The 23,324-nt window shown below is 38.2% G+C and overlaps 2 protein-coding genes across 2 annotated transcripts; one reads left to right on the top strand and one right to left on the bottom strand.

Moving 5' to 3' along the window:
• The first annotated feature begins 141 nt into the window (after positions 1-141).
• LOC105391405 (glucose-6-phosphate 1-epimerase) lies at positions 142-19,983 on the top strand. The gene is made up of 8 exons (XM_011562873.3): positions 142-263; positions 842-893; positions 12,534-12,592; positions 14,736-14,892; positions 15,836-16,016; positions 16,515-16,671; positions 17,114-17,265; positions 17,832-19,983. The coding sequence occupies exons 1-8, from the start codon at positions 197-199 to the stop codon at positions 17,838-17,840; spliced, it is 834 nt and encodes a 277-aa protein (XP_011561175.1). The 5' UTR covers positions 142-196; the 3' UTR covers positions 17,841-19,983.
• Positions 19,980-23,123, bottom strand: LOC105391394 (28S ribosomal protein S31, mitochondrial). The gene is made up of 6 exons (XM_011562863.3): positions 22,964-23,123; positions 22,598-22,890; positions 22,061-22,184; positions 21,514-21,705; positions 20,989-21,209; positions 19,980-20,311 (listed from the first exon to the last, which is right to left on the bottom strand). The coding sequence occupies exons 1-6, from the start codon at positions 22,975-22,977 to the stop codon at positions 20,046-20,048; spliced, it is 1,110 nt and encodes a 369-aa protein (XP_011561165.3). The 5' UTR covers positions 22,978-23,123; the 3' UTR covers positions 19,980-20,045.
• Between the last annotated feature and the right edge of the window lie 201 nt (positions 23,124-23,324).

Genomic DNA, 23,324 nt, shown 5'->3' on the forward strand with positions numbered 1-23,324 from the left:
ATATTATGTTCATTTCCTAATATTAAATGATTTTTTTTAATGGTACAGGTATAAGAAACTATTCACTCTCACGTCGACTGATTCACATAGTCTAATCATAATCATAATCGAAGGTTCTTGAAACATCAAGCATTTTCCCCTCACTAGTAGTAGGCTTCGTTTGTGTTTCGGCCTGTCAATTTCTGTCAAACGGAAAATGGCAGCGACGAGTGTTGTCGTTCTTGATAGGGGCAACAATACAACTTGTACCGTAAATCTTTTCGGTAAGTACCTGCACCACTTTAATAAAACCATAGCAATCATATAATCGGCTTGCTAATTTAATTTAATTATGTCCCTGTGTGTCAAGAAAAAACCCAAACATCTCCATAACCTCAAGTTTTATTATTATTTATTTAAGTTGAAGATGCGCGGAATATTTGAATTTGTTATTACTCGGTGTAATTAACCTTTACTCCAGCCATCGTTAACTACTGACGTTATTTAAGTATCTAAACTCATTTAACTTTTATTTTACACTTAAGTATTTTTTTCATTCAACTTGTGAAGTACCAAAAGTTGTATGAGAGACTTACTGACCTTGACTATTCGATTGCAGGAAGTAATGCTGTACTTACTTTTAAATTGTAGGTTGCTATTTGAAAAACACACAAAAAATATCCATAGGTATATAACTCCATCATACAGTTAATTAATTCATCAGAATTTAAACTTATATGAACATACTTCACTACTAGTAGCCAGTGTACTAGCTAGATAATGAACATTCGCTTCAGGATTTTGGACCGAAAACCTAAATTTTTCATTATAATAATATTAAAAGGTTGATTTTCTTTTTTAGGAGCTACGGTAGTATCATGGAGAGTTAATAATCAAGAACAGTTATTTGTAAGGTAAGAATCTAATTTATTTACTTCCTGAAAGGGTACATTCCTTCCTCCTTAATGAGTGTACTACTACAGTTCTTGTGAATCAATTTAATCATTGCTTCCTTAAATTTTTTGTTGTGTCTTACCCATATTAGCCACCGCAGAATTTGAGGGATTTTCCTAGATTCATCCCATCATCCCCATGCTGCTTCAAAAATATTGTTTTTTAAATAGTGTTGAATGTAAAAGATGGTTAGAGAGGCAACATACATTGATGCAACACATGGTTTACTCTCTTATATTTATTTTGATATAATGAACTCAGATTTTTTTCCACAAATTAAATTACAATAATTATTTAAGATATAATCTTGCACCTCATGTGGGTTGACCGGTAGAAAATGCTTACAGCACATACTTCATAAGGTAACAGCAACAGTGTCAAGATTGAAATAAATGTAGATTCCTACCACACTATGGCACTGGCACTCCATAGTACATACATACAAGTCTCCTAACTTTACCTGAAAAAACTGAAATAGTTAGTAGTAAATGCTATTGTGGAAATTTATAAAAAGTTTTTTGCATAATATAAAATAGTAAAGAATAATCATAATGATTACCTACTATTTTCTTAAAAGTCTAAAGTCACATGTGTTCGTAAACTAAACGTAAAAAAGTAGATTTACGTAAAATTAACTAAAATTTGCCTACAGCTAACAATATTTCTCAGAAATTACTTATTTGTCTTTTATTAGCACACTGAAACTAAACGCCCCAAACTATTGGGTTCTAATGTAAAATAAAATATCTTTTTATGGCCCCAAAGTGAATCCTATATCAAATAATAAACCCTCAAAAGAAAAACTCTGAAGTTAATATACGATATAATACCTACTGTGAACCAAGTAGCCAACAACAACGCCTAATCGAAATTTCATTACCGCAACAGATATCCTGCTGATAAACATCTACTCGTAAGACAATGTAATGTATCGCATTTGACCGTGAATCTATAATATCCGTTCTGCATACGATACAATAGAGGTGCCCTTTTGCTTGCAAACCCTTTGAAGGGTTCAATGATGTACAGACTTGCATTTGGCATAAAATACATTAAATATTAAACGAATTTACAAAGATACATGGTTCAAAGTTAAATAGAAACTTATGGAGCAAAGTTAAACAGCAAGATATTGTCTGTACTTCCCACTAGTTTCTTGTAAAGGAACCGCGTTCAAAATTCTGACTGAAAGCCTTGCTCAATCCAAATTTACGATCATCTGTTCAATTATGCTAAATCAGATGCTGTTTCATTTAAATACGCGCAATGATTCACCACTAGGTTTAATCAGTTTATCATAAGTACATCTATCATATCATTCTACATCGTGATTTTTAAAAGAAAAATAAAGCTGACTTGCACTTTACCCCTGAATTCTTTTGTAAGACTTATTAAGCATGAATTTCTTTCATAGCTTAAGTCCGTTGGGATAAAGTTAAATTGAGGTGAAATGCATTAGAGACACCGCCGGTAAACATAGTTTAGGCCTGGCTGCGGCCATATGCCTATCCAGCAGTAAACTAAGATAGGATAGATTGATTGATGTGACGTATACATATCTGAATCTAGATAATATTTTATCGTCTTGATAAAGGCGGCTATACCTCGACCCCTGATAAACTACCCCACCTATAGCTACACTTCTCAGCAATTACTGCTGATAATTAGAACATCCAATCCCGCGCAGAAATTTTATTTCAATTAATGCGGAATCAATTTGGTAGCCGCGTATTGGGCAAATGCAATTTGGCGGAGACAAAAACTCGTCTCCGGGTTGCGCTGGCTCTAACAAACGACTGCTGCTAATGACTCCACACAGACAGAGTGCCCCCCTGCCAGCCCCTGCCTCCTACACGGACCACACGTCTAATAAAGGGACTGGAAATTAAATTATCCACACGCTAACGCTGTGCGAACATCGTTTTCAGAATTAATTGTCGAAAACTGCAATCATGTTTCTAATCTAACTCCTCACTTTTAATGTCGGCAATTTTAGGTCGTGTACAGTTTAACTTAATAAGTAGTGTGCCAATAGCTTGTTTTTATTATACGGCACACAAGATCCACGGAAGCTGCGGCCTACAATCTTTTCGAGACCCTCCTAATTTTGTGCTGATTAATGATACAGATTGAAAACATCGGTATGTCGGTTTTCACGCCCCTGTTTCGTAACTTTTCTCTTGTGTAATGGTGAATGTTTAAAATGCCCGAGTCGGGTTGATGAAAAGAATGATGGGGCCGATTTTATGCCAGCTAATGCTCGGCCGGTCACCGAGTGTGATAACCCGCTCTCAGTCTGAATGAGAGTCCGTAGATTAATTTCGCATCGCGTCGTCGGTCCTCGGTCTCACAAAAACGGCGGCACGCGCTGGCTGCTCCTCTAATATCAGATATAGTTTGTAGTTGTGCTTTTTGCGCCTTTTCTGTGGTGACGTGACCCTTGTCTGTCTGCTCATTTTTGAGCACAACACCGTATTCCGCGCTCAAATTGTTTCTTACCTCGCCTTATGACTCTCATTAAGCTAAGCTATAAAAAGCATAATGTCTATTTGCTTTGGCATAGGAAGCTAAACCGCAATATCGTTGCGAAAGCTCTCTCGCCTCGGAACCCGTTTGTGAAACATACATTCGGTAGCTCCGTGCCCATCCCTAAGGTCTGCGGTCCGCCCCTCTTCTCCGCGTCTTGTTTTTGTGAGCGCGTCTGCCGCCGTCCCCCCGCGATGACAAATGGCCGGCCGCTCGCCCGCAACCCGCTAATGCTCAGATAATTTTATGCTGCTGCTGTACAATGCCAGCCAACAGTCGCCCGTTGATCCCTGCGTTCAATGAGATTGTCGCACTTGACATGGATTATATTATTATATCTTTCTACCCAAAGGTTGTATGGCAGAAAACGCTTTAAGCGATAAGCCCGGCATTTGAGCATAACTGTTGATGATGTTTTTTGTTACGTGTCCTTGTTTTTGTGTACAAAGACAAATATCTATCTTAAGTTTCATTTGTAATATTTTGATTATGGCCCATTTTCATATCTCTACAACTTTTCAGCACATATTCCTTGTAAAACATCCTCTTACAGTGAGTTGAATCTTCCGCATATTGGCTCGTCGATCGCTCCGTCATTTGCATCAGATGGCGTCGAGATGATTCGTGTCGAAACGTTGAACAAAATGAAACAAGACTACCGGTAAAGAATGCCGTCGTCACCCACGGCCCGGCGACCTCGTCATCCGCCGGTCACACGCCATTGATTCCTCTCAATAGCCTCCTCACAGCGAGACAGACGAATCACAGCCTCTTAAAATCTAAAGTGATTGAAACAGACGTAGTTCGCACGAATTTCTTCCGTTTGAGAGCGTCCACAAGTCTGCATGTGCTGCCTCATTACCGCCCGAACTACCAACACATGTGGGTCTATTTTTTGCCCCTCTCCAGTGACATCTAACACCGATTGTCCGAAACATATGCCGCATATTCAAGTGGACCTTTTAGCTTACGGAATAAACTTTGAACAAGTCGATTCCGTAAATCTCGCAGATTTATCTATTCCCACCTCGGCTTTGGACCAATTTGTAATTTAGTATAATCCAAGCAACGCCCACTTGAAATATTCATTGTCTGATTGCAGTGATTTAGTACAATTATCATCCAGGCTCGCTAACTCAGACATGATTTATCTGAGCGTCGCCGTCGTCTAACCGTACCGGGTCGCGTAATTATTGCCTGGAAAATAATTCATCTTAATTAAGTGTCTTCTTTACACGGTTTGACGCAATTTCCTGGTAAATTAGCAGACTTTAAACATTGTATTTTAATTTTATACCCAAATATGCTTATCCTATGGTATTATCCTATCTGTTTCGGGATCTGGTGGATCCACGATTGACGCACGTATGTTTTAAATTAATTCCGATTGTTGGTGTTATCTAGATCTAAATTATTTAACACATAATGTGTTCATCATGGGCGTCCCACGCTGTTACCTGGTTATAATTTTCGTCAGTTCGTGATAGCTTTTGTTTGGGCGCTCGCTAATTGCGTTCGTCTCGCGGCGCACGCGATGACATCATCGCGCGCTCCGTACAAGGCGCGCGTATGATCTATCGCGAGAGCTCGGGAACAGCTGACGGATTGTATAATTTAGCGTGAGTTCGCGCCGCATTACCTAAAATGGCCGACTTGGGATTTTAACATCCGGTACACGCTACAGCTTCCTAACAGTTCGGACAAAGAGGTTGACATTAGTCTTGTCCGTAAGTTGAGGTGTAATCGGCTTATCTGGTGTTGTTAAATGGTGGTGCTGGGCCGAGGGGGGTGGGTGCCTCATTAATCGGCTGTCGGGAGCATCTGCGGCCGCAGTGACCCCCGCCCCTCGACCCGCCCCGGCCCCCGCCGGCCGCTTGGACCCAGCCTCGGCTAGCGACTCACTTGTCTTTGCTAGCTCACATTTATTTAGGGTGATTGCGTCTGCTTTGTTTAGCTTTGCTGGACAAGATAACGCTTTTTTGTGCATTTTTCGTTAAGTATCTGTATAGCCTGTCTGAGGTAGCCAAATGTGGGCACTCTCTTTCTACTCTGCTGGAAAAATGCTAATCCGGAACTGTTACACTGAAAGCCATTTCAAGTGTTTTCATATCCTACCGTTCCGATTCGTTTGCTTGTTTGTAGACTTATCGCACACTACCTAAGTTTACAGACTGTGATCTAGGCTATAACTACAATGGTCTAAAGATATACTTATCTACCAACAATATTCTCGAAAAATTTAACGACTCTTGAAAAATTTTATAAGTTTTTTCATTCACCTCTGATTGCTTAGCAACATTAACATCTCGACCTGCCATTACTGACTAAAATAAGTTATGTAATTACATACACGTATTGACGTTGCCACAATATTATTAATGTTATGTAGGTACTCGTACTTATGTATGTATGAGGAAGTTGGTATTATATATGTATGATTCAGATCTGCTCGTATCAATAAGTACACGGGGCTCGATAAGGAGTACAGCTTTATGTATCTCATGAATATGATTAATTAGGTACCGAAATAATAATCCATAACTTCACCTTTAACACACACTTGATAGTAATTAAGGGGTTAGGTTTTTTTATCTCTGCTCTCACTTGCGCCTTTTGTTATTGCTTTCCTTATAGGAGGGAAATATTTTGCAACCCTTCAAGCACTTACAAATCTTACAATCCTCGACTGAAAATATCAGTCTTTAAACAAATATAGTCTGCCTGAATGGGAATTGAAAAGTCATCAGTTTCAGCACACTGATCGGTCGTTATAATTGGTCTAATTGTCATGTTTCATGAAAATCGATTCAGCGAAAGTTATGCGATAATGCGACCATTTTCCATAATCGTTGGCAGGTCAGAGCATTACATAGTGTATACTGTATACCCAGCTTTAGGTTATGTATTACTATGTTTTTGTTCACACACAAGATAAAATGCGTTGCGTGATGTTTATCCGTACAGAATCGACTTCACACCGTGGTATTTCAACCACTTTATCTATGGCTGGTTTTAATTTAAATGCAAGTATAATATATCAAATGTACTGAGTAATTAAATTCAATCTCTAAGGTCGTATTTAAAATGTTTTCCACTCTAAATACTCTTGTAGATCTTACAGATACCTTATGGTTCTATAGGATTAAATAAAATAAAAGTTTTTTGTAGAAATTATAATTTTATAGCAAGAACATGCCCTATCTTCGAATTTTTTCATCCTGCCACTACCACCTACTTTCCAAATTCGTCTGTCTAGCCCAGAACGTACAAAGGGCGTCCCACGCTAAAATTGAATTCATGTTTCGCTATAATCCATCAGGCTTTGGGTGCCTAAATACAAAAGTACAGAGTCCTAAACTATATAATAGAGAAAAATGATTTCCAAACACAAAACGGAAATTCAATTGAACAGTGAAGCTCCCTTCAAATGTGGTGGCACGTGCGCCGCCCACGCGGTCTTGTCTCCGGAGGGTCACTCTAGGTAATGATTACTATATTTTTAAATATCATGACATATGACATGAGAGAATAGCGATAGAGTGGTGAATCTTTAGTCCAGAAAATGTGTATCGTTTTCGTAATGCTAGAGTCAAGAGTGACGGTTTGTATGTATCATTCAGATAAATGTATTCGATGTACACTCTTCCACAATACACATGATACTCGTTGCACATGCGGTAAAAGATTTGTGCAAACAACGCAGTGTGGACTCAAAAAAGTACAGATTACATTAGCGATTACAGTTTGGCGATTATTTTGGTGATTTTTGTATGAAATTTATCGAGTGTCATGTATGTTCTTATTGCTAATGAACTACTATAAGTACCGGGGCCGATATCCGCAAAAAACTCAGCGTATAAAGTAAGGTCATAAAAATAATATGAATAAGCCTTTATTTAAAAAAGGCAAACGTGATTGATCTATCAATGCACACAACAGACCACAAGATGGCTGAAGCAGAAATTTAGCATCAGCTATTGTTACTCAAAATTCATTTCAAAGCGATGCGGGTCTAGTAGAGTTTTGGTAATTTTAGTAACATACCGGATCTTGTATTGCTTGTATTAAGCGAATATTTTACTTAGTAAAAATTGCTATGAAGTCTTCTTCTTTAGCTTATCCTCGTATCCATGGTACTTACATAGTACTCACTCGTTCCTTTGTTATAATATAATAGACAAGTAGGCGTACTGAGACTACTGGCCTAAATGACTTTCATTGGCCCTGGCGACTCCGAAGGTTACTAAAGAAACTCGACTTGGTTATGAGATTGGTTAACGAGACGATCGACTCTCGATGGATCGATAGACGATCACTCAACCGTCAGGAGAATTTCATAGTTTCCAATATTTTATCACCAAATTATAATGGTAGACAGGATAATTATGTCGGAAACACAAAATGTAATACAAATATAATAAAAATTAAAAATCTCTTTACTAAAACAAAATAAGCTAAGTCACAAAATTAACAGCATATCCTGTTAACCTTATTATGCAAGTCTCTCGAAAAACTATTACACGTGTCGCACTTAGTATTTTGGTATCTTAATTACACTAATTAAACTTCAATTGTTTCTCTGAGAACTAACGTTACTGAATGTCAATCTAATAATGGATGTGCGCGCATGCTTGTAATGTCAATTGTTCTAACGGGCCGGACTAGTTCAGCTCACTTTTATTGGGTTTTTTCATCAAATATACTTGGTACCATGTATACCTTGATACCCTCAGCTGCGTGTTGGCTCGCATTAATTGCTAGTTTATAGACTTGTCGCATAAAGTCCCCATCAATAACGCGACCTTTAATTTGTATCGGGCGGGCGGCACACGCGCAACTTTATTGAGCAACTTAGCGACAGATACGGTCCCTTGTTGCAACGGAAATACGGTATGTATTTAAGTTTATATATGTCGCAGGCAACTGGTTTAATCTCCTGTTTGATTGAACCACTAGCCCGTTCATTGGATGGCGCTGTTCAGTTGTATGACTAGGCCGAACGTTGATTGTACAAGCGTCACAAAACGTCCAACTAGTTAGCTGACTTAAAATCAGTCAGGTGGTGAATAAAACAAATATGGCGTCTAACAGCTAACAGCTGACACAAAAAGCACCTATATTGTTAGTTTTTTGCAAATAAATTAGCTTTAAAGTGCGTTATTTGTGTTAAAATAGTGTGACAACATGGATTTACCTATTATTACGCCGCGGGCGAATAGTTTCAAAGAAAAAAAGTGGCGAATCTGGATAATTATGAACAACAATATGAAGGTACGTTTATTGTTATTGTTGTTATTAGTTAATTTGTGAGATACGAGTAAGAGCTTTGTAACATAGTCTTTTTGTTGACTCTTGTCTGGTGATGTTCACCCTAACCAGACATTACAAAGTGGCTAAACTATATCCCATTCAACGACTTCGCTGAATGACGTTCAGTCAAGACGTCGAACGTTACAATCAACGACTTGACGAGTTGTCCTTTAGTCATACAACTGAATAGCGCCATCCAATGAACGGGCTAGTGGTTCAATCAAACAGGAGATTAAACCAGTTGCCTGCGACATATACATGCATACAAATTGCATTAAATTAATTTCATTTCTATGATCTCTAATAGTACCTATCTATAATCCCTATAATAATAATAATCATATATAATAATAATCCCTATGCAATATTCCTTTATTATAATGTACGTAAATAAAGAAAAAAAAACTTTGCGATTTTTACATCTGTTAAAAATTCAGCGACGAATATGCTCAATATTTGGATTAGTTGGCACATTTCAATGTTCGCAGCCGGGATGCAAATCTCAGCAACCACTCCAAGCACCTAGGTTACCAAAGCGCTACGTTCTATTTTCTGGCCAACAGAGGGCAGAAGGTCGCCTTATGTATTGTCACTTTCTGTGGCCAAGGGGTTGGTGCTACTCTCTGTTAGCGACCCGACCGAGAAAAATAGTTGCTACACAAACATCGCTGGTTTGTCGCGAGCCTTACAATACAAGTAGGCAGCCTTTATCGCAGTCATCCCTTCAGTTTTTTCTAGAAACCAGTTTGAGGTCTTCTCTTAATATGTCAAAGTAACACGCTCCGAGTCATTAACTCCCATCGCCTACAGTAGCTCCTCTATTCTTGTTGCATTATTCATACCTCTTTTTTTCCTTCCCGAGTGTCCGATGGTTAAAATAATTAGAACCCTTATACACTTTTTAATATTATAATGTTTATTAAACTTATTGCGCTGCTGTCGCGTGAGAAGTTAATCCAATTATTGTATTAGGGAGCATCTGAAATGTTTAATTAAATACCTTGTTGCCTGCGATGCGATATCGAGATAAAATTATAACTGTAACAAATGAGGCTCAGACACTAACTTGACGAGTTACTTGTCCTTTGAAGTATTTTATAGCCTGATAACGATATTTTGCTGTTCAATTATCATGAACACTTGTAAACGCATACTTCTGGAATGCCTATCTAATTCTACGGACTACGAGTATCACTAGATCTATTAGAAGCCTTTATGGAAATTAATTACTGATGTCGATTCTAAAGGCTCAAATTTAATTTTAACATTATCAAACTGAAAATATTGCCTGGGAAAATGAGCTGAACTTTTTTGATCTGAGAGAAAACTCTACACGTTTTCTAGTCAATTTGATTCTTTCACGTCGTCGTGGTCGTTGTCAATAGGTTCCGTCGGCGCGGCGGTTCGGTTTGCTTTGCCTACCTACTTCTAAACAATTATGTAGATACTAACATGAACTTTAAATACCATATCTAATCAAGTTTTTCCCTGCAGTCTATTAATTCAAATAATTAGAAAATGCAGAGTTAATTAAGGATTATAATTTGCACTGAGCTTCCATTTTTCTCCGCTGAACAAATCGACAGAAACCGTTCAATCAATATGTATGAGCTCCATTCATGGGCAGAACAGGTTGCAATGGTTTGTAAATTACTCTGTGTAGTAATTATAAGGTAGCTTATCGCGCGTCGTGGTGCGCCCGCGCATCCCACAGCGGTTCACAGAAAACAGCAACAATGTTGGGAATTATGAGCAGCTTCATATCTTAAACGCTTATTCTGATGTAGTTGAACTATTCTACTGCAAGGTTCAGGGAAGATGCCATACGATTGTCACTTATTTTTTGCATGTAAACTACTGTATACATAAACTCTACATCATGTTGGCATTGCCTGCTGATGATGCTATCTTCATAGTGTGTATCGAACACGATCCGTGAAAAAGTACACCGAGTCCGCCTTGTTCTATGGTGCAAAACTTCGAAGATGATCTTTCTTGAGGCGTCATCTACTAGAATCGGAGTAGAGACGCGTTGTACCCCAGAATAAGATAAAATTAATAATGTATTAAGTATATTATGTATTTTTATGAACGACACGAACAATAAGGCTGGGAGTGCACCGCGGGAACAACGGTGCCGGTTTTTGTACAATATTGTGATCAACGACAAGCGGGCCCTGTCAATAGTGAACGGATTAGCGCCGCGGTTCAAACTTAATTACACACAGCTAATTGTTTATTGTCTCTAATCTTCACCAGTTAACCCATTGATGGAGTTATCAGAACCACACTCATTATATCAAATTACTTGACCATAATGGATGGATCTTTTGCGACTGCAATTATTCAATTAACAACTATCTATATTCGGCGCGAATCGACAATCTTTAATTAACTTCGCAAATGTCCCGAAATTCCTTCAGAAACTGGACAGGATGCGGCCGACGCGGTGTCTCCGGTTTGCTAAACCAACATTTTGAGCGGCAAAAAGTAGCTCGGCCGAATCAAGAATGTTCGGCAAAGAGTGCACGGCCAGGAATCCAGTTTGGAATCCGTAATTAAAACTTTGTCTAGTCCCGCTCAAAAAGAAATGTCGATTGTCTACGGACGACTTAGGACAGGAACAGAAGCAATCTAGAACTCCTCATTTGAATGTATTTTCCTTAGTTTGTAATTTGTTTTGTTTAACATCTTTAACGAGGTGTCATCAAACTCATTATACAGGGATGGTCATAAAGATCATGGATAATTTCTTCTGGCATGCTGCGACGTTGATGGCTATTCAGCATGAGTAATGGAAATTGCATCGCCATTTTCGTCATTTCTCGGTGCGATGTGCCATTGTCTTATTACTGTTATTTATGATTACACCCAGACATTACCGGTCATTTGTTTCTAATATAGGCGTTTTAATTGGCTGTTGCTTTTGTTTACGTCGCCGAGTGGAGATTAAAGGCCGATTAATTACATAGGAACCTGTTAAGTTGCGAAGATTGGAAGCTGGTAGTTATTCTGAGCATCACGTGGATGAATGGGGATGGCTTGTTGATGGATGGCGTCGTGACCGTGCTGCCTGTGAGCGATGAGCTACCGGTGTCCCGATACGAATCTACGCGTCTCCGCGACGTCCAACTGCGCCCGTCGCAGCCGAAATGCTAAAAATGGCATAAATAATTTATACTCGGCTCGGTTGACGTCCGTTTTTGTTCGGGCCGGGCTGTCCACTGATGCATTTATAATATAAGGGTGCTTTTTGCGGTGTCTCCCGGCCGCATTGGAATGCAACCGCTAAAATTGATCTTGTTTCCACGTGAGGCGAAGCTTAATGCTGATGGTCGCATAGTGGACGCCACCGCGGGCCGGCGCGGCGTCGGGACGTGCGCCGCATACTGTGCAGCAATATGCACGTCTGATGGACACGGAGCTTTTTCTGCCATTACCTTTTATTGCTTCTATGAATGAATTTTATACATCTCCATGCACCGAGCTGCGACGCGGCAGGGAATGCGAAGTGCGAATAGCGACCAACTTCCACGCCAAACTCCCTTTTTAATTACGAGTTTTTCATTACGAATTAGTTAGAAACTTGCCCGTTGTCTGCGCAGTTTCTTTGCAAAAAACCTTCGAAGTTTTTCATTTTCTTAAACTTTGTACATTTCTTCGTTATGAAATATTTTTCCTCTTTTGGTTTTCTTTTTATGTCGTCGGTTAAAGGGTTTCTTTAAATGTTTTAAATCTAATTCTTGTTTTTCTTTTGGTTTCAGTAAACAAGCCGTCTTTGATGGCAAAAGAGCGATACGGGGAGGAATACCGTTTGTATTTCGTAAGTATTCTACCCCAACTTTTAAAAAGTTATTGTGAAATATATTATTTCAGTAACTAATAAAAATAAATATATTTTGTCCTTTTAAAATTGCAATACTATATTCGTCCGTCCAGCAGTATTAACACTATGCCATGATTTAGGTAATTTGCAACTTTCTGAAAAACGTACACCTTATAATCAGGGTGTCCACTTTCTGGAAAGTCAGGGATAGTCAGGGAAAAGTCAGGGAAGCTCAAGGTGGTCATGGAAAGTCAGGGAAATTGATGGGACACCTGGAAAGTCAGGGAAAAATGACTAGTAAAGCATATATTTTTGCAAAATTGTAGCTCTTTCCTTTACTAATTATTATTTTTCTTCTTCTATTTTAAACGTAAAAGACGTAAATTATAAAATAAAATCTCGTAGGCGAGATTCCAGACTCAGTTCATAGTTTGTTAAATAGTTAAATGATGTTTCCTTAATATTTTTTTTTTCAAAAGAGTGTGACTCTGCTTGCCAGTCTGAACAACTTTTGTTTTAAGAGTTCGTGATGAAAAATAAGTCCCCACATAACGTGTTGGTGCAGACGCGCTGTATCGGCGCTCATTTCACTCATCAATTCTCATAATTTGCCACGGCAGCAGGAGCGCATGCAGAAGCGTTTCCTCCACGCGGCACCTAATGTTTTTTTTTTTAAACATCGCGCCCATACGGAAATATTTGATTTTGGTTTTGTTTTATTTTAATTAATTACGGTATTTACAAAGCTTAACACTCTTTACTCGAGTTATTTCGGGTTTGAAAGTCCTAACATTACTTTACAAGGTGCTAGTACAAGCTGATTCCAAACTCTCATTTGAAAAAAAATATATGAGGAGGCGTATTTCTTCAAAGCACCCTGTACTAATCCTACCATCAATTAGTGTGCTTAAATAAAATTAACTAGGTCTAACTAACTTCTTTTGCAATAATAATCAGTGTATCCAGCTTGAGTTTCCAAACTTTAAATGACGTTTTTCAAAAGTAAAATGACATTTTGAAAATAGAAAAAAAATATATATTTTATTTTTGGTTATTTTATTTTATGGAAAACTTACAGCTAAAATTTAACAGTTTTACACTAAATATAAACAGTTGAAAGCCAATTAATAGTTTTCACTAATTGGTAACAGAGTATAACACAAATGATTCCTATGTATGCAAACATACTAACCTAACTGGAAACACGAAACTAAACTAAGCTAAATAAAATATTATTTATACAACCTACAATATGCTATGAGTATTACATAAAATAACAGTTAAGTAAATAATGTTACTACTAATCATAAATAGTTGAGCTAAACTTATTAGTTAGCCTTGTATGAGAAATAGGTATATATTTATATATACATATTCTCAATTTTGCAAATACAAAAAAAAATTACACGTTATGGCAAAATAAAAGTAGGTATTATAACTTTGTTGTACAAAAAAAATAAGTAGGTACTTATTTATCATTGCTTTCTATACATAATGTTGCAATAGTGGTAGATGTACATAGCCGAAATAGAGTGACTCAGGTGATCACTCTAAACAACTTTTGTTTTACGTGTTTTTGAAACGCGCGTTTTTTTCTCATATAACTTCACCTGTCTAGCAAAGTTTGTGTGGAAAATCTTTTTTTTTTTTAGAATTTCATGTTGTTCAAAATGATCTGCCCGAGTCACTCTTGTCTCTTTCGGCTTAATATTTTACTTCACTAAAAACTTTCAAATCAAACTTTTGTTTATTTTGATCTCTGGTCAGGGAAAATTTTTGAAATGGTCAGGGAAAGTCAGGGAAAAGTCAGGGAATTTTTTGGAGGATTCTGAGTGGACACCCTGATAATACTTATTACATTAAATAAAATAGTATGGTGAAAACAAACTTTTATTATTAGTTTAAGAGGTCTCTACAAGACGAAGACCACAGACACAGTAATAAACAACAATAGTAGGTATGTGGGGACACTTACAGCGACACATACTGCCATCCGATCGCGGGTTCCAACCCGGGACCTTCGGCATACCTAGCAGTCAGCATCACTAACCACAATTCGGTCGTCAATGCACATTCTAATCCTTTTGTTCCCCACAGCCCAGTTCGAGAACCTCTACTCTAATACCTTATGTCCCCACAGCTCAGTTCGGGCAATGGGCGTTCGGCCCCCAGCACGGGTTCGCGCGCATCGCTCGCTGGAACGTGGAGAAGATGCCCGAGCGGCTGCCCAGCGGCGACGTGGAGGCCGTCTTCAGCCTCATGGACAGCGACTTCACCAGGTCCATGTGGCACTTCCAGTGAGTAGAGGATTCATAATATAATATAGCTTTGAGGTAGAAGCTTCCTCATGTTAAGTCCACACCACATATTTCTGTAGTCGCTTCTTGGCAGCAAACAATCGCTGTTCGTGAGTTTAACATGTATAAACTTACCCCCTTATTCATGAATATCGGAATGCTTCTTTCGGAAGGGCAAAACTGCTTGCTACAGGAATGAGATTGAAATCTTCCATTTCCAGTCTAATCTGATGTGAGTAATTTTTGTCTGGTCTCTTGTGCCTAACCACGGCTACGAGAGCTAGTCCAGCTCTGGTAATTGTCATTCATGTCCGCATTTATTGCATAGATCGTAATGGTTTGTAGAGATTCGTTATTGATTTGACTTATAGATATTAATCACATCACTTGATGTAGAAAACAGCCTAAGGGCCTTTTATGTAACTAACAAAAGTACATCCGGTATATCCTCAAGCCTACATTACATTTCTTGTACATATCTCTTCCACCTACTCGCTGGACACCCGCTGCTGACGTCTCAGAACAAACGCGTCAAACTGGTTATAATGAAAACCTCCTTTGAGGAGCTGCCTTTAAAAATAGCTTTGCAAGTTTTTAATAACTATATGGCCACTTACAAAGTAAACAGAAGCTGGAGTTGAATACTGCACTTGCACCGGATGTAAATATAGGTATACTGGGTGTATATAAAATGCTTGGAATTTAATTTATAAATTTTAGATATACTTACATATCATTTACTTAATTTTCCTCGAATGTACCTCCAGTTGTAGAGCAAAAGTTGTTTAGAATGTCTTATGTATCCTTTTATAAAAAAGCATAAACCAAGTACTATCGGGGAATCCGTCGTTGCCAATGAAGGCAAACACGAGTTGTTACAATATTTATCTATTCTGCATGGATTCTTGATGGTACCAACACAGTACATGTTCTCCCCCCGCAGATTCCGCCTGACCTACCGACTAATTCTCCGCGAGAAGGAGCTGCACTTCAACATCGGCGTGTACAACCCGAGCAAGGAGCTGCCGTTCTCGTGCCAGCTGCTGCTGCACACGTACTTCAAGGTGCCGGACGTGCGCCGCTGCCAGCTCACCGGCATGCACGGCTGCATGTTCATTGATAAGGTGGGTGTTGCTGTTTGTGGGTGAAAATCCCTGAAACGGAATGTCACCATAAAAAAAAAAACGCTTAGGGGCGCACCCTTAGAGTTCATTCTTGAGACTAAAAACTTCATATAATTATGAAGTTTACTGACAAAACTACCTAATAGTAGGTTTGACGCTCCTCTCTAGTTTGACGAAACACGAAGTAAGGTACCTATTGCACTCCGACACTATATTGTTGCATTGATCGTACCGATTGTATGACAGCTCTACAAATATATACAAATATAAATCATATATTTAGGTAATGTATTTCGTCAAGCAAATATACCATGAACTGTCATTTAACGAAACTTTCTTGTAATTTCTGCAATATACAATCATATTCTACATTATACATACTTAGCCAGCTTAATCAAACCATTACCTTCACACTCAATCCAAATTTCCACCTTCCAAACGCCCCAAAAAACCCCTAAACACACCCCACAACTCACCCCAACCCCCCCATAATTCCAGACGCGCGACGGCGCCGTGTACCAGGAGACGCGCGAGGTGGTCACCATCAACGAGTGGACGGACCGCATCTACCAGAACACGATGCAGGAGCACATCATCACTAATGTAGTGAGCGGCAGGAAGATGCGGATACAGAAGTACAACTTTCCGGATACCGGTATGTGGATTACATTTGCACTAGAAGTAGAATAATACAAAAGTTATACTTAAAAACAGTACTTACTGTATACAGGCGACCTTATTGCTTAAAACAATCTCTAGCAGGTAACGTTTGCATGGAAAAACTGTTAAAATGATCTGCTGTGGGTTTATATTCATTTAAATTGATAAGTAGTCACAATAGCTCTGGATACTAAACTTCTGTCATAGATGTATTCATTCCGAAAACGGCGATACGGGTTGTGACCATCTATACTCCAAGTACCACTGACTAACTCTTCGAGGATTACAGTCATAATTAAACATATTTACTATTTATGTAAGGTAATTTTGCAGTCGGAAGCAATATTATCAATTATTACCCACTTCAATTGTGAATTTGATTTAGAATGAAATTTCTATATTTTTAATAAATCAAATATCTACCTCACCTGTGACAGTGATCTGGAACCCGTGGTCCGAGTTCGCGAAAGAGATCCCCGACTTCGGAGACGACGAGTTCCCCAACATGGTGTGTGTGGAGGCGGGCCGCGTGGCCGCGCCCATCGTGCTGCTGCCCGGCACCGCCTTCGAGGCCAGCCAGATACTGCAGGTGAGTAGTTGCCCCTGGTTGACCCTATAGACTACCATCCCTGGTTGACCCTACTTCTTCACACAACTATTGCTCCGAGTTGACCTGAACTTCTTCAGACAAAACTATAGAAAACCACCCCGGGTTGACCCTACTTCGGTTGACGATAATATACTTGCACCCCGAGTTGACCTCACAGCTTTTGACAACAATCGTCATTCCTTACGTCCGGACCAATGCCCCGTATTCTTTCCTTATTGGTAGCATAGATACTGTTGCCCCGAGTTGACCCTACTTCTTCAGAGAAAACTATAGACTACCATCCCGGGTTGATCCTACATCTATCATCCGCTTTACCAAGGACTACGTCGCACGAAAGGAGCCTCCTTGGGGGACGTTTCGACTGTGCCGCGATTATTTTTGGCGCTATTATGGCGACGTGAAGTCCAATGAATATAACTAGTCTCTAATACTCTATCGAGTCAAGTCTGTTTGTCAATGATTGCACCTATTTATATTTCGACACAAGCCCGTGAAATATCCTAATATACCTAATTGATATAAACATAATGTTTATATAATTTCAGGTGATGTAAGTTGAAATGGGCGCCAAGAAACGTAAACAGCCGTCCACAGATGCGATGTCAATTCAACATCCATTCCAAGACAATATGTTGGCAGGAGCCTACTGCAAAGCAATCTTTAAAAGTATCCATAATAATAACCATATTACTCTCCAGTTTAATTGAATAATTGCCACGATATTTACAAAGTAAGCATTTTGAATACAAACGTTAAGACTAATTATAGTACTCGCTCAATTCAATACAGACGACTATATTACTTTTAGCATATTACAGTACTTTTTTTTTTTAATGGGCTCCGGTCGCAACCTGACTATATCATTCCGTTGTTGTATAATAATAATATAATTAGTACATAACTAATTACAATGCTATGAGTAGGATAGATTTTTTTTATAATAAAAGGCAGATCTTCAAAAGTGTAAGCACTTAAAAACATGATCCGATTTAGACCGGTTCTTCATCAGAAAGTAGGCAATTAATCCTAGATATCATAATTTTAAATGAAAAATGTCTATTTTAGAAATTTAGACAAACTGAAGAATAATCTAGGAAAAAGAAAACAATAAGACCACAAAAACTAATACCTAATCCTGTATCAATAAATGGTCGCAGAATAAGGAAACATTTTTTGAAGATCTGTTATTGATAATATCAACAATTAGTTCGATTAATGGGTAATAGTGGTAGTAAGAGTTAGGCTGCTTTGTACAATTCTACACTGAAGGCAGCTAGAACACCAATTTATTTTATAAACGGTTGTTAATTTAATCACATTCAGTAATAGTGAGAAATCGTTTTAAATCCATGACCCAAAACAGTCTCAATATTTCTCACTGCTACTGTCTGTACTGTGGTATTCTTACTTTATTCTGACACTAATCTTGCCAGTTGTACGTTTACATTCTTTCCATTATTATGTTTTATAATTATTACGATAATGCTCATGCACAAATTATTTCATAAGTTGATTATTTTGGCTTCGGTTGTATTTATAGTGAGCGACAAAAGTTGTTTTACTCTTTATACCAATCACTATCACGTGAAAAGCCAACAAATTTTGCAAACGGTGCCAATTCAGTGGAGTGATACTTTAATCGTGTTTTTATATTTGGTCGGAGTACTTTTAAGGTACCTACTATTTTCTGTCTTCCAAAATTGAATCTTGTTCTTATTATTCTGTTATTTCCTTGTTGTTTTTAATTCGGCACTGCTTTTGAAATTATATACACTTCATTCGTTATTTCCAAAAATAAACTGATAAAGATTTGCTCACTATAACATAATAATGTAGGTATTTTATATAACCTGTGACTATGTGTTAGTTTATCCCTAGATCTGCTCTTAGAAATATCTAACTGCCAGTTTCTATAACTATCTATCTATAACTGGTAGTTACTTTCATACGATTTTGACAGATTGTTACTTTTGATTATGTCAAAATCGTATGAAAGTAACTGCCAGTTATGGATAGATAGAGATATAGAAACTGTCCGTAAGAAAAAGTTGCACATAGTCCAATGTGTTGCAATGCAATGGATTGCAATATTAATTCGGATTGAAGATTTTCTAGGTACCTACTTATATGATCTTTCTCAGTACCTATGTATGTAATGTCATTGCCCTGACAATATTGTAGTGGCGTGAGGCCGGCCACCGTAACTCATTTTTGTACCGTAGACTGTATATTTAAGTATCACATACGAAAGTAAAGTTTTGTAGATAATCAGCATCATGAAATGCCGTCACAACTTTGTACAAATTTAAGTGATTTTTTTAAACATAATTTTGTTTTTATTTTGTATCGACTTTTGATGTGAAACATTTTGGAGGCTTATGAAGTATACGATGACTAATGTAAGAATATGTACTTAGATATAACGAGTTCCTTCTTTCAATATGATATAATTGGGTATTTTATATAATTTAGGTAGTTTCAGACATCGAAGATGCATGTTGTATTTGTATTTTACAATTGTAAGTTGCAAAGATGTGATTCTTTGTATTTTTATGTATAATCTCCACTTTAAACAGGTAGTTATATGTAAGAAGGAAAGGACAAACTCAATGTAAACTAACACGTATGTAACGCAGCATCGAAAATCGACAACGAAGTGTACTTCCATAGGTGCAATAAACAGAAATAATAAATCAATTCATGAATTTTTATTTCTATACTCTGTAATACTTACTAAAATACAACTAATTCATAATAATTTACGGCGTCTGTGTTTCTTTGTTATCTTGGCTCATCGGCCATGCGCCCACTTCAGTCAAAACGGCCTTCTTGGATTCAAAATATTCCTTGTACCACAGGATATGGTCTCTCTTTTCCTTGACGGTGTAGAATGGGTTCTTGGAGAGTCCTACGCAGACCAGCTCCATGAAGTGACGGATGGGTCCCTTGCTGGGGCACCAGCCGTCGAGGTGTGCGTCCAGGAATATGTGCTCCGAGAAGTGGACATCGTTCTCTTCTTCTAAACCTAAAAGGTAATTCGAAATGTAAGGAGATGTAGCACAGGGCGCAATTAAGATGTGACAAAAGTTTTGCATCGCGCAGCCTCAAGAGCGAGCGCTTCTTATGCACTATGGTGGCTAATAGGGTTAGGTAGGCCATAATAAGCTTGAATGAATCGACCACCGACATGGGTATTAAAAAAAAAAAACACGCACTCACGCCTTGTACTAATGTACTCCCTTGCGGGGTTGGCAGAGGTGCATTGCTGCACCCACTTTTCGCCAGAGTGTTATGTTAGTCCCAATGTAATAGGGGGCGGGCCTATTGCCATTTTACGGGCACATCCAAGACCCGAGAACAAATATCTGTGTTTAAACAAATATCTGCCCCAGCCGGGAATCGAACCCGGGACCATCGGCTCAGTAGTCAGGGTCACTAACCACTACGCCATTCGGTCGTCCATGGGTATTAAATGGAATATAAATGCACTCACGCCTTGTAATAATGCAGGACTGTTTTGTGCAGTAGGTATGGTATATACCTATGACTGTTGTAAATAGGTAAACATAAAATACTTTATTTTGGCCCTAACGTCACACAATGTGTCCAAGTTTATCTTAGAATGGGTAATTAGTAATGAATAACTTATCTATCTATCTAATTGCTACCTGATAATTATAGCGCTGGATGGCTTAAACATACCTTGTTCATTATCAATAGGGAACTTCCACACTTTCCCCTGCTTGGTCCACAGAGCCATCTTCTGGAAGTAGTTGGCCGGCGGCTGCGCGGTCGCCAGCGTCAGCTCCCGCTGTTTCAGCGCCTCCCACACCTCCAGGGTGGTCCCGTAGTTCTCAGACTTGGTGGTGAAGATGCCGAGGGGCTCTCCGCTGAATATGTCTACTTTGGTTGGTTGTGATGCACTGGAAATAATAAGTAAGGGTTTTTATAACTGTATCATTGAGGATGGAGTATCCATAATGGTTATAGTTTTCAGGAATGGAGTCAAAATGTAAGACCACAGAATAGTGTGAAGTTGTGATTGTGTTACATGTGAGTATCAGATAAATTGGTCACTATTAGTATGAAAGAATTTATCTGGCTTTTATTTAAAGAGTAACATTAGTAGTTGACTATTAAAAAAAACACTCCTGAAGCATAATAATAATTGCAGCATGGACATACCACTTAATAGTAATTTATTTTTATAAAACAAAAATATCATACCTTCTTGGTTCTCTAGTAGTAGGTTTGGATCTGGGCCTTACAGAGTCCTTGCTGTATCGTTGGTTCTGGTTGTCCTCCCTTTGCACCTTGGCTTTAGAAACAAATCTCTTCACTTGCTGGCCTCTTGTCTCTGGTTCCATACTTCCATCTGTGTCCTTTGATCGATCCACTTTCATGCCAAGAATCAAGTCACTGTAAAATAAACCATGAAAATTAAATTCTCTTCTGAACAATTTTTTTTTATTTACACCTATGTTGCATCAACTTTGAAATAAATGTAAATACCTAGGTAGGTAATGTTGATTGTTGAGTGGTAGAGTAATTAGCCCCTAGTTTTACAGCTAGCACAGTAAAATATAGTATGTAGTTCCACTTTTAAACTATGCTGATCACATATACCCAGTTTCACATTTGGGTAATTTTAGATAAGCATGAAGTTAATACCTACTCAGCTACCATTCGGTCAACCAGAACTTTATGTGAAACTGTCAGTTATTATTTATTCCTGCTGCAAGAAATATTATGTAGAGAAAGTAATGATGGGTACCTCAAGCTTGTTGATGATTGGTTGATTTTCCCCAGAACCTTAGACAGGAGTTCAGCTTCTGTCTGCTTCACATCTCCTCCGATGGCCTGCGCCACTTGTCCTGCAGCTTCTGTCAGGCTTTCCTCTGTAATCACAGAAATACCAATATACATTACCCATATAGGAATCAAATTCATTAAAAGTACAATACTTTAAAGGAAAAATTGGGAAGAAATCTGCACTAATCTATTCCAAATGTAACCCTATGTACTTTAATTACTTCCACATGTGTATACAATATGATTATCTCTGAGACTTAGGCTAGAACTGCTATGCTATCTGCTGCAATGAGCAGAAGACCGCAGGTTAGCCTGGTTGCATAGTTCCTCACATTCTTAGCTGTTGCATACAAGTGTGAGCATAATTTATACTTCATGGACATAAAAGTTGAATCAACTGCACACCGACTTTACTACCTGAAGAGTAGCTAAAGGTTAACTAACTAGGTAGTCTTGGCAAATGGACTGTGCAAACTTGGTGAACTACAGCTTAACTTACCTATTTGCTCTGTTTTAACTTCAATTTCATCAGGTTTCTGTTGTCGTTTTTTACGAACTTCTGGTGCCGTGGCAAACATTTCTCTGTACTCATTCTCTTTAAGTTTATTCTCAACCATCATATTTTTAAGTAAATTTTGAATTTTCTCCGTCTTCGCGATGGAATCGTCATTTTTGTCGCTGTTCTCTAAAGCTTTTTTTCCTTTCTTAACATCAGGGAGTTTTCCATCAGCATCCGAAGATTTGTCTGACAAACATCTCGTAAATATCCTGAAGTCCCGACGCAGGGCCAGCCTGAAATTCGAAACATCGGTATTATAATCTTTGCAATTTTACCCTACGAAACTACGGTTAGCAAAGATCTTACCTCGTAGATAACATGTTTATTTATGTGCTTTTAATATGAATTATTGAAAATTTTATTGAATAAAAATAAACTTATTTCCGTAAACACGAAATCAAAGTTTTTAAGGTTATGTGATCACAGATTGACACGACGGTTTCTGTCACTATCAAAAACACAGATAATGTAAAAATGAACGGACCCCGCGCAACCAATGATAAGGATCTTCTTGTTCTTTTCTCTATGGTGGCCGTGTTGTATCCGTTTCCGCTTTGTAAGTTTTACTAAAAAATAGCGGTGAAATTAAAAAAAAAAATGGTTTACAGATACATACAGTGCCACAAACTTATCTGTTCCGGTGACAGCTCACATAAATGTCTAATAT

This window comes from Plutella xylostella, chromosome 5, assembly GCF_932276165.1.
Source record: "Plutella xylostella chromosome 5, ilPluXylo3.1, whole genome shotgun sequence".
Lineage (NCBI taxonomy): Eukaryota > Metazoa > Arthropoda > Insecta > Lepidoptera > Plutellidae > Plutella > Plutella xylostella.

What these genes read in the sequence shown, in the direction of transcription:
- LOC105391405 (XM_011562873.3), top strand. Translation starts at nt 197, where the DNA reads ATGGCAGCGACGAGTGTTGTCGTTCTTGATAGGGGCAACAATACAACT. An exon ending in AGGTCCATGTGGCACTTCCA is followed by an intron (nt 14,893 to 15,835) that starts GTGAGTAGAGGA and finishes CTCCCCCCGCAG; the next exon opens with ATTCCGCCTGACCTACCGAC. An exon ending in GTACAACTTTCCGGATACCG is followed by an intron (nt 16,672 to 17,113) that starts GTATGTGGATTA and finishes CACCTGTGACAG; the next exon opens with TGATCTGGAACCCGTGGTCC.
- LOC105391394 (XM_011562863.3), bottom strand. An exon ending in CAATCATCAACAAGCTTGAG is followed by an intron (nt 21,706 to 22,060) that starts GTACCCATCATT and finishes TTTATTTTACAG; the next exon opens with TGACTTGATTCTTGGCATGA. An exon ending in ACTACTAGAGAACCAAGAAG is followed by an intron (nt 21,210 to 21,513) that starts GTATGATATTTT and finishes TATTATTTCCAG; the next exon opens with TGCATCACAACCAACCAAAG.